Source organism: Hippopotamus amphibius, chromosome 9 (genome assembly GCF_030028045.1).
Source record: "Hippopotamus amphibius kiboko isolate mHipAmp2 chromosome 9, mHipAmp2.hap2, whole genome shotgun sequence".
NCBI lineage: Eukaryota > Metazoa > Chordata > Mammalia > Artiodactyla > Hippopotamidae > Hippopotamus > Hippopotamus amphibius.
The window spans coordinates 84,979,650-84,991,688 of record NC_080194.1 but is presented as its reverse complement, the minus strand read 5'-3'; the positions used below and the strand labels follow the sequence as shown (position 1 = coordinate 84,991,688).

Genomic DNA, 12,039 nt, shown 5'->3' with positions numbered 1-12,039 from the left:
TAGCTTGAATCCTAAGCAAATGGATAACAACCTTCACAAAAATTATTTTAAGTAGATATTATTATTTTTCTAATTTTGGAGATGAGGAAAATTGTATCTTGAAATGTTAAGTAACTTTTTCAGAGTCATGTATTTAGCAAGTGACAGATCTGAAATTTAAACCTAGGTGGTAGAAACTTAAATCAGAAGCTGTGAGCTTGCTTATCCTACTTTGCTTCTAGGAGTCTGCCTTACTCATATCTTCCTTTCCTGACCCCTGAATACAAGCAACAATCTACATGAAAATAAATAAATCTTTATGAAAAGCATTGTGGAAGTAAAGTATTACAAAAATCAATTCTTCAAATGACGCACCTTCTCCCTAAATATTCCTCCTTTATGACTCAAAGTTTGAAGTCATATAGAAGCATTCATGATTCACTGATTCCAGCCATCAATTACTAATTGCCTGACAGTATGTTAAGCCCTGGGGGTATAATAGAGAATAAGACACACACAGTACCCTACCTCACAGGGAAGACAGATAATCAGGCACTTACAAAAGCATGTGAAATTGTTCTCATTACTTTGTGTCAAGCCTGATGGCTATGTTCTGGGAAATACAAAAAAGAGCATCTAAACATTGCAAAATGGGTTAGACAGGGTTTCTCTTCAGTTGATACCTGAAACATTACTAGAAAACAGAGGGCTACAAACTGGAAATAAGAATGTGCTAGAAAAAGAAAAGCAAATAGAACATAACCAAGGAGGAAACCTCATTGTTCAATGAGCAACATGTGTTTTCAAGGAAAGGGAGACAAAAGAAAACAGAATCCTTCTATACACTTTATAAATTATCATGAGATACTCTGGTCTTCAGCCTCATTTCTGGCACAGAGCTCCTAAAACCCTAGGTATTTAAGTCATGACAGTGATGATGGGGAACAAACCTAACAGTGATAATGCTATCTTTTGTTATGTTAATGAGCTTACTTTTTCACTTCAGGATGCAGACTGGTTGCCAAGAAAACCAGCCTTGTGATTGAGGGGTTGGAATTTCCAGTCTCTCCCTAGAAATTCTAGATTTCCAGGGAGGGGAGAGAGACTGGAGATTGAGTTCAATCACCAATGGCCAATGATTTAATCAATCATGCCTGCATAATAAAACCTCCATAAAAACCTAACATGATGGGATTCAAAGAACTTCTGGCTTGGTGAAAACATGAAGATGCTGGGAGATTTGTGTGCCTGGAGAGGGCATGGAAGCTCCACACTATTTCCCCATACCTGGCCCTATTCATATATTTTACCTGGTGTTCATCTGTGTCCTAAATCAGATGCTTTTATTATAAACTGGTAAACATAAGTGCACTGTTTTCCTGAGTTCTGTGAGCCACTCTAGCAAATTAATTGAACTCAAGGAAGGGGTCCGTGGGAAACATTCTGGGAATGTATCCCATTAAAATAAATATAGTGGAATATCAAACTATGTACACAATGGTGATTATTTTAGCATTGCTTTTAGATAGAAAATATGGATTTTTAGCAATGTGGAGTAGTTGGATGCATTATGATATATCCACAACATAGAATTTTGGAGAGATTTTGAAAGAGGAACAAGTTTGTTAGGCTTGGAGATGTTTATGTGATTAGGTTAATCCTTACATGTTAAGTTCAGATGTCTATGGAGTATTCAAACAGAGCTATTAATAGGTTTGAAGTTCAAATGTGAATCTTATCTAAAGGTTTCTATGAAGAAATTGTTTCCAGAATAAGAACATTCCTACCTGCTATAAACTGCTCAACCTACTTTAAAAAGGTGTGTGAATTGTTTTTAATTTTTAAGAGGAAAACACTGGGAGGAAAGAGAGAGGGAGGAAGAACTGAAAGGAGGAAAGAATAAATTTCACAACTATTAGGCTCCCAATACTATGCTACTAACATTCATTTTCATCAACTTCTTGTTCCCAATGATCCTATAGAGGAACAGGATGCCCTTATTTTGAAGAGCTTTCAACCCAGGCCGTCTAATTCCAAGTCAGACACTCTTTCTATTATAGCTTACTTTTTCCTATATGAAATAACTCTAGCAAGGAAAAAAAATGATTTTAAAAGAAAGCTATATTCTCCTATAGTAATTAATAGAGCTCCAACTCAGGAAAATATTTTTCTACTCAAGCTTTTTTTCAGGGCAATTTTAACCTCCTTGTTTCTGAAGCTGTAGATCAGAGGGTTAAGCATGGGTATCACAATGGTATAGAACACGGTGGACACTTTCTTCTGGTCCATGGACAGAACAGAAGAAGGATGAAGATACATGAATGCCCCAGACCCAAAGAAAACAGAAACAACAATTACATGTGAGCTACAAGTGCTGAAGGCTTTGGACCTCCCTTCAGTGGACCGGATATGGAGGATGCTGGAAAGGATGAAAGCATAGGAGACAATGATAGTGAGGCCAGGCACACCAACATCAAAGCCCACAACAATGAGAACTACCAGTTCATTGCTGTGAGTGCTGGTGCAGGAGAGCTCCAGAAGGGGGAGGATGTCACACATGTAGTGGTTGATGGTGTTGGCATCACAGAACATCAACCTCAGCATGCCTCCTGTGTGTGCCCAGGCAGCAATAAATGCCCCTAAGTATACAATCACAGCCAGCAGAGAAGAGACCTGAGGGGACATGGTGACCTTGTACAGCAGGGGCTTGCAGATGGCCACATAGTGATCATAGGCCATCACTGTCAACACATAGCACTCTGCATTAACAAAGAAGCAATAGAAAAAGAGCTGAGTCATACATCCTGAATAGGAGATGGTGTTCATGTTTGACACAAAGTTTACCAACAGTTTTGGGGTGATGACGGAAGAGTAACAGAGATCAATACAGGATAAATTAAAGAGGAAGTAGTACATGGGTGTGTGAAGGTGAGAATTCAGTCTAATTAGAGTGACCAAGCCCAGGTTTCCTGCCACAGTGACAATGTAAATTCCCAGAAAAAGAAAGAACAAGGGCAGCTGAATCTCCAAATGTTTAGTTAAACCCACAAGGATAAACTCAGTGACTAATGAGCTGTTTCCAATATCCATTCTTTCCCAGTGGAATCTGAAAGATAGGAGAATATAGTCATATCTGAGGCAGAACTAAATCTCCCCATTCATTCCCATGCCCAGTCCCTTCTGGAAAAATAATCCAAAAGACTCTGCTGAGGTTAAACTATTTTATAGAAAGCTGAATGTGGCTCTGCTCATTCAAGGAAAGACAAGTGCATGGGAGGCATCAGCATAGCATCAAGTAAAACTGGAAAAATGTATTAAGAGGTAAAAAAGTGCAAGCATTTTTCATCTTTGCGCAATTTGTTACTAATGCCTTTTATTCCTTCACTTGCTCACATTTATATCTGTTAATATTTACTCACCACACTTTATCTACCCTGTATTGGCTACCAATCTAGACTGGACACTGTGTAGGATGGAAATCACAAACACATGTTCACAGCAGATTTGGGGAAACAGATGCTGACAGAGAACCATTGGTTTCTCAAGCATACACAGCAAAAAAGTTACTAAGTCAGGCATGGAAACTGGCTCTCCTGTATAAGACATACCCTAAGGGACAGAAAGACTGGAGGCAGTGCAAACCTTATAATCCTAGCACTACTTCTCATCTGTGCTTTCCTCCTACACAGACCCATCTGTACCTCAGGGCCAGAACTGAGGTAAGCAGAAAAATCTGATACTTTCCATGCCTATGGGTTGTGAAAGACATAAAAACAAAAAGGATTCAATGCTCACTCTTCTTTGCCTACAGACATCAGAACTGTCCTTATGGTTTCCTCTCCATCACTGTTCTCCAGAGAGGAAGAGCTCTTCTTCTGCAGGAGGCAGTAGGACCGAACTAATCCCCTCTTCCTCCATCCCTGTGGAGGGGCGCAGAGCATTTATGTCTGTCTTTTGCTCTGAGATTCAGATACAGATAATAATTTTTAATTAAGGTTTTGCCCAGAGGTGATCATTAAACTACAAAAATGAATCCAAACAGCACACTTTGTTTTCAACATAATAATATGCAGCATCATGTACATTATTTTATTCTGAGCTTCAAGGTCTCAGGGGTTTGATAAAGAGGACTCCCCAGGAGACCTTCCATAGTTCAAATCCCTGAGGAAAGACAGATTTATGAAATTATTTTTACATGGATGAAGATGCTTTAACTCTGGTGTCTTTGGAGGCTCAATATTCTACTCAAATTTCACATTAGGGATTGCACATTCCCCCAGGTAGAAATATTTTCTGTCTCTTCCTCTTGCTCCTAGTGCTTTTGTGACTCTTTTGTACAATTGTTAACACATAGCTAATGATATTTTCTAAACCTATCAAAAATATGACATGTACATACACATCTTCCCACACATATGTTTCTAACATTATGGCATACATGATCATCTGATACATACTTTATATCATTTAGAACACATCCCTTCCTTTTCCTCTTTACTTAGCACCCAGTTTCCTATCTTATCCCCCTTCCAACAATCACCCCCAGTTATTCATGCTTATAACCAAGAACACCTTCCTTTATTTTCCTATTTACTGATATAAGCAAATTGCATTTATAGATGTTACAGTTGATTATGAGCTACATATTTTTGAGCCCTAGATTTTTTCATCGAATAAAAACTTCACTAAAATCTCTCCAAAATTCATATAGTGAATATATCATAATGTATCCAACAAGTCCACATTGCTAAAAATTCATAATTTCTATCCAAAAGCAATGTTCAAATAGTCACCATTGTGTACACACTTTGATATTCCAGTACTTTTATTTTAATGGCATACATTCCCAGAATGTTTCCCATGGACCCCACCCTCAAGTTCAATTAATTTACTAGTGTGTCTCACAGAACTTAGGAAAACAGTTCACTTATGTTTACCATTTTATTATGAAAGAATCTGATATAGGACACAGATGAACATCCAGATAAAAGAGATGGATAGGGCCAGGCACGGGGAAACAGTGTGGAGCTTCCATGCCTTCTCCAGGCACACAAACCTCTCAGCATCTCCATGTTTTCACCAACCCAGTAGCTCTTTGAATCCCATCATTTTGGGTTTTTATGGAGATTTCATTATGTAGGCATGCTTGACAAAATCATTAGCCAAGGGTGATTGAACCCAATCTCCAGTCTCTCTCCCCTCCCTGGAAATCTAGAAGTTCTAGGGGGAGACTGGAAATTCCAACTCTCTAATTACAAGGTGGTACTCCTGGCAACCAGCCTGCATCCTTAGGGGATATGTAAAAACACCTTATTAACATAACAAAGGACAATTTTTATCACTGTCATCATTTTTTTTGTTTGTTTTTTGTCCTTTGTTTTTTTTTCTCACATTTTAAAGCTCTTTATTGGAATATAATTGCTTTACACTGTTGTGCCAGTTTTGGCTGTACAACAAAGTGAATCATCTGTATTTATACATATATCCCCATATCCCCCCCTCCCATGATTCCATCCCAGCCTCCCTATCCCAACCTCCATCTCATCGCCTATCATCAAGTTGATCTCCCTGTTTTATGCAGCAGTTTCCCACTAACTATCTGTTTTACATTTGGTAGTGTATATATGTCAATAGTACTCTCTCACTTCATCCCAGCTTCCCCTTCACCCCCAACCCCATGTCCTCAAGTCCGTTCTCTAAAACTGCATCTCTATTCTTGCCCAGTCACTGGGTTCATCAGGACCAATCTTTTTTTAGATTCTGTATATATGAGTTAGCACATAGTATTTGCTTTTCTCTTTCTGGCTTACCTCACTCTGTATGACAGACTCTAGGTCTATCCACCTCATTACATATAGGTTCATTTCATTCCTTTTTATGGCTGAGTAATATTCCATTGTATATATGTGCCATATCTTCTTTATCCATTCATTGTTGATGAGCATTTAGGTTGCTTCCATGTCCTGGCTATTGTAAACAGTGCTGTAATGAACATTATGGTACATGTTTCTTTTTGGATTATGGTTTTCTCAGTGCATATGCCCAGCAGTGGGACTGTTGGGGTATATGATAGTTCTATTTTTAGTCTTTTAAGGAACCTCCAAACTGTTTTCCATAGTGGATGTACCAATTGGCATTCCTACCAACAGTGCAGGAGGGTTCCCTTTTCTCTGTACCCTCTCCACTTTTTTTGTTCTAGATTTTTTGATGACAGCCATTCTGACCAGTGTGAGGTGATTCATCATTGTGACTTTCACATGCATTTCTCAAATGATTAGTGATGTTGAGCATCTTTTCATGTGTTTGCTGGCCACCTATATGTCTTCTTTGGAGAAATGCCTATTTAGGTCTTCTGCCCATTTGTGGATTGGGTTATTTGCTTTTTTTTGATATTAAGCTGCATGAGCTGCTTGCATATTTTGGAGATAAATCCTTTGTCAGTTGGTTAGTTGGCAAGTATTTTCTCCCATTCTGGGGGTCGTCCTCTTGTCTTATTTATGTTTTCTTTAGCTGTGCAAAAGCTTTTAAGTTTAATTAGGTCCTATTTGTTTGTTTTTTATTTTATTTCCATTATTCTTGGAGGTGGGTCAAAAAGGATCTTGCTTTGAGGTATGTCATAGAGTGTTCTGCCTATGCTTTCTTCTAAGAGTTTTATAGTGTCTGGCCTTACATTTAGGTTTTTAGCCCATTTTGAGTTTATTTTTGAGTATGGTGTTAGGAATTGTTCTAATTTCATTCTTTCACATGTAGCTGTCCAATTTTCCCAGCACCACTAATTGAAGAGGCTGTCTTTCCTCCATTGTATATTATCACCTCCTTTCTCAAAGATAAGGTGCCCATATGTGCATGGGCTCATCTCTGGCCTGTCTATTCTGTTCCATTGATCTCCCTCTCTATTTTTGTGCCAATACCATACTGTCTTGATCACTGTGGCCTTGTAGTGTAGTTTGAAGTCAGGAAGTCTAATTCCACCAACTCCGTCTTTCCTTCTCAAGATTACTCTGGCTATTCGGGGTCTTTTGCATTTCCACACAAATCATAAAATGTCTTGTTCTAGTTCTGTGAAATGCCATTGGTAATTTGATTGGGATTGCATTGAATCTGTAAATTGCTTTGGGCAGTATAGTCATTTTTACAATGTTGATTCTTCCAATGCAAGAACATGGTATGTCTCTCCATGTGTTTGTATCACCTTTGATTTCTTTCAATAGTGTCTTATAATTTCCTGCATACAGGTCTTTTGTCTGCTTAGTCAGGTTTATTCCTAGATATTTTATTCTTTTTGTTGCAATGGTGAATGGGATTGTTTCCTTAATTTCTCTTTCTGATCTTTCATTGTTAGTGTATAGGAATTCAAGAGATTTCTGCACATTAATTTTGTATCCTGCTACTTTACTAAATTCATTGATTACTGCTAGCAGTTTTCTGGTAGCATCTTAAGGGTTTTCTATGTATCATATCATGTCATCTGCAAAGAGTGACAATTTTACCTCTTCTTTTCCAATTTGGATTCCAAAACTATGTTGAATAATAGCAATGAGAGTGGGCACTCTTTTCTTGTTCCTGTTCTTAGGGGTAATGCTTTCAGTTTTTCAGCATTTGGCATGATGTTGGCTGTTGGTTTGTCATATATGGCTTCTGTTATGTTGAGGTAACTTCCTTCTATGCCCACTCTCTGGAGAGTTTTTATCATAAATGGATGTTGAATTTTGTCAAAAGCTTTTTCTGCATCTATAGAGATTATTATATGGTTTTTTATCCTTCAATTTGTTGATAAGATGTATCACGTTGGTTGATTTGTGTATATTGAAGAATCCTTGCATTCCAGGGATAAACCTCACTTGATCATGGTGTATGATCTTTTTAACATGCTGTTGGATTCTGTTAGCTAGTATTTTGTTGAGGATTTTTGCATCTATGTTCATCAGTGATATTGGCCTGTAATTTTCATTTTCTGTGACATCTTTGTCTGGTTTTGGTCTCAGGGTGATGGTGGCCTCATAGAATGAGATTGAGAGTGTTCCTCCTTCTGCTATATTTTGGAAGAATTTGAGAAGGATAGGTGTTAGCTCCACTCTGAATATTTGATATAATTCACCTGTGGAGCTATCTGGCCCTGGACTTTTGTTGGGAGATTTTGAATCATAGTCTCAGTTTCTGTACTTGTGATTAGTCTGTTCATATTTTCTATTTCTTCCTGGTTCAGTCTTGGAAGATTGTATTTTTCTAAGAATTTATCCATTTCTTCCAGGTCATCCAATTGATTGGCATATAGTTGCTTGTAGTAGTCTCTCATGATCTTTTGTATTTCTGCAGTGTCAGTTGTTACTTCTCCTTTTTCATTTCTAATTCTGTTGATTTGCGTCTTCTCCCTTTTTTTCTTGATGAGTCTGGCTAATGGTTTATCAATTTTGTTTATCTTCTCAAAGAACCAGCTTTTAGTTTCATTAATTTTTTCTATTGTTTCCTTCCTTTCTTTTTCATTTTTTTGTGATCTCATCTTTATGATTTCTTTCCTTCTGTTCATTTTGGGGTTTCTTTGTTCTTCTTTCTCTAATTGTTTTAGGTGTAAGATTAGGTTATTTATTTGATATTTTTCTTGTTTCTTAAGGTAGGACTGTATTGCTATAAACTCCCCTCTTAGAATTGTTTTTGTTGCGTCCCACAGGTTTTGGGTTATTGTGTTCTCATTATCATTTTTTTCTACATATTTTTTGATTTCCTCTTTGATTTCTTTAGTAATTTCTTGGTTGTTTCATAGCATATTGTTTAGCCTTCATTTGGTTGCATCTTTTACAGTTTCTTTCCTGTAATTGATATCTAGTCTCATGGCATTGTAGTCAGAGAAAATGCTTGATATGATTTCAATTTTCTTGAATTTACCAAGGCTTGATTTGTGACCCAAGATGTGATATATCCTGGAGAATGTTCTGTGTGCATGTGAGAAGAAATTGTATTCTGTAGTTTTTGGATGGAATGTCCTATAAATGTCAATTAATGGTGATGGTTTAATGTGTCATTTAAAGCTTGTGTGTCCTTATTTATTTTCTGTTTTGATGATCTGTCCAGTGATGTAAGTGGGGTGTTAAAGTCTTCTGATGTTATTGTGTTACTGTCGATTTCCCCTTTTATGGCTGCTAGCATTTGCTTTATGTATTGAGGTGCTCCTATGTTGGATGCATAGATATTGACAATTGTGATATATTCTTCTTGGATGGATCCCTTGATCATTATATAGTGTCCTTCCATGTCTCTTGTAATAGTCTTTACTTTCAAGTCTAATTTGTCTGATATGAGTATTGCTACTCCAGCTTTCTTTTGACTTCTGTTTGCATGGAATAACTTTTTCCATTCTTTTACTTTCGGTCTATGTGTGTCCTTTGGTTTAAAGTGGGTTTCTTGTAGGCAACCTATAGACAGGTCTTGTTATTGTATCCATTCAGCCAGTCTCTGTCTTTTGATTGGACATTTAATCCATTTACATTTAAGGTGATTGTTGACATGTGTGCTCCTGTTAAAATTTTCTTAATTGTTTTGGGTTTGTTTTTGTAGGTCTTTTCCTTCTCTTGTGTTTCCTACTTAGAAAAGTTCCTTTAGTAATTGTTGTAAGGCTGGTTTGGTGGTGCTGAATTCTCTTAGCTACTGCTTGTTTGTAAAGCTTTTGATTTCCCCATTGAATCTGAATGAGATTCTTGCTGGGTAGAGTGTTCTTGGCTGTAGGTTTTTCTCTTTCAGGACTTTCAGTTTACCCTGCCATTCCCTTCTGGCCTGCAGAGTTTCTAGAGAAAGATCAGCTGTTATCCTTATGGGTTTTCCCTTATATGTTATTTGTTGCTTTTCTCTTGCTGCTTTTCATATTTTTTCTTTGTGTTTAATTTTCATTAGTTTGATTCATTGTATTTCTCCTTGGGTATATTCTGCATGGGACTCTCTGCACTTCTTGGACTTGATTAATTATTTCCTTTTCCATGTTGGGGAAGTTTTCCACTATAACCTCTTCAAATAGTTTCTCAGACCCCTTCTTTCTTTCTTTTTTTTTCTGGGATGCATATTATTCAAATGTTTGTGTGCTTAATGTTGTCAACAAGGTCTCTGAGACTGTCTTCTATTCTTCTATTTTTAATGATAATTTTTTATTCACAACCTTTTTATTTCTTTTCACCATATTTAAGGAAATCTGAATTTTTTCTCAATTTATTTCAACTTTTTGTAGAGAAAGTCTTCTCTCTTTCCTATCCATTTGCACAATTTCCTTTCCTCCCCATTATTAATACTTTTAAGAATAATTTATTATCTTTGGGTTTTGTTCTTTACCATTTTCAACATTTTTCTCCTCTATAAATAGAAGACTGGTGTGCAGATGATCAAATCAGGGAATGTTAGGGTGACATAATGTCATTGGGGATGTCTTATCTGCTACTTGCCTTTGAAAACCTGTATCAGACAATGTTTTCTCTTCCCATCTTTCCAGTCTTCCTTGAGCCAGAATATGTCTCTTTTAATGCCTGAGATGGAAGGTTCCATAATTCCTTCTAAGTATAACCTACTTTGCATCTATAAACACTACACATTACACTTCTTTGGCAAAGGATTTTCTTACTTTTGCACAGCCAGTCGTGCACATAACAGATTGTTAATACATATTGTTTAGATGGGAAAGTATAGCTCAGAGTACTTATTGCTTTATTTACAGTTGTATATCTTTTTTTTTAATGAAAATATCTAGACTAAGTTTAATCTTATGATGTAAAGTCTACTAATCTTCTCAGTATACTTTGCTTCTACTTTGTCTCAGTATTTTTGCTTCAGTAAACATGGCACAGGAGAAAATACTCTAATTTGAAAGTTCACTATGCTTTGTCCCTGGGTGGTACATGAATTTTTCTCAGCATGAGTACTGTTTTCTTAGTTGGTTTTGCTTGCAAACAAGTTTGTATTATTGTTGTTATTGTTAGGAAAGAAGAGGCCTTTGGGCTATTATACTGCAGAGATTATCGGTTCAAGTTAGGAGATTACTTCTTCCACAAAATTAAGAAAACACTTTGGAATACTTGTCAGAGTTTGTAACTCAGGGAAAAGGGCATAGTTGATTAAAGTGCCCCAGATCCTGTCATGAGGCCAAGACTCAGTAAGACACATGACCAGTAAATGAGAGATCCTTGTGAGGAGTGGTACTGAGGCTTAGGAACTCCATTTTTAACATGGATTTTTGGCCTGTTCTATCTAGCACAGTAAATACATAGTCCATAAAGCTTTCATAAACTTATGATGCACCATGACCATACAATAATAATATTTCATGAAATGAAGGTAGAAATGTTGTGCCTACATTTGAGCAGGAAGTTAGAGGACATTTTTTCAGAAGATAAAATAGTGATTAGTATTTAAAACTCAAATTAGGGGTAAGAAATTTAGAAAACATTTTTGAAAATAAAAGTCTATTTTTGTGATTCTCTTCTTTTTTCTGGAAGACCCTAGAAATATTAAGAAGATCACAGGATTTCAGGGGATAGGAGAAAAACTTGTTATTTGATAATAAAAAAAGTTAAACCCAACAATCTCCAACCTTGTATGTGTGACCTGAGCATAGCTACATCACTCCTGCTTTTGTTGGCTTCCATATGCTACTTCCTTACAGATTTGAAGTTATGAATCCTCAAACTACTGTTAGGAAAATGATAATTTGAAAGAAATATTTGGTCATTAACTCGTGTTGTGACAATGTATCTTCTGTAATAGAATGTTGGATTACTTTCCTTTTGAGAAAATATGGAAAAATGGTTATCCTAAAATGCTTAAGCCTTAATCGAATAGCAATTTGAACATTTGTAAGATAACTTTAATAATATTTTTATTTTATTTGTTTTCTAATCTCCATCTAAGAGTTAGATGATCTTTTACATCAGTATCAGCAAACTTTTTTTTTTTTTTTTTATTTTTTATTTTTTATTTTTGGGGGTACACCAGGTTCAATCATCTGTTTTTATACACATATCCCTGTATTCCTTCCCTTCCTTGACTTCCCCTCCTCGAGTACCCCCCACCCTCCTCGCCCCAGTC

The 12,039-nt window shown here is 36.6% G+C and overlaps 1 protein-coding gene across 1 annotated transcript; it reads right to left on the bottom strand.

The window, feature by feature from the left end:
* Positions 1 to 2,133: 2,133 nt before the first annotated feature.
* Positions 2,134 to 3,075, bottom strand: LOC130861375 (olfactory receptor 145-like). Its single transcript, XM_057750203.1, has one exon. The coding sequence runs from the start codon at positions 3,067 to 3,069 to the stop codon at positions 2,134 to 2,136; it is 936 nt and encodes a 311-aa protein (XP_057606186.1). The 5' UTR covers positions 3,070 to 3,075.
* Positions 3,076 to 12,039: the final 8,964 nt, after the last annotated feature.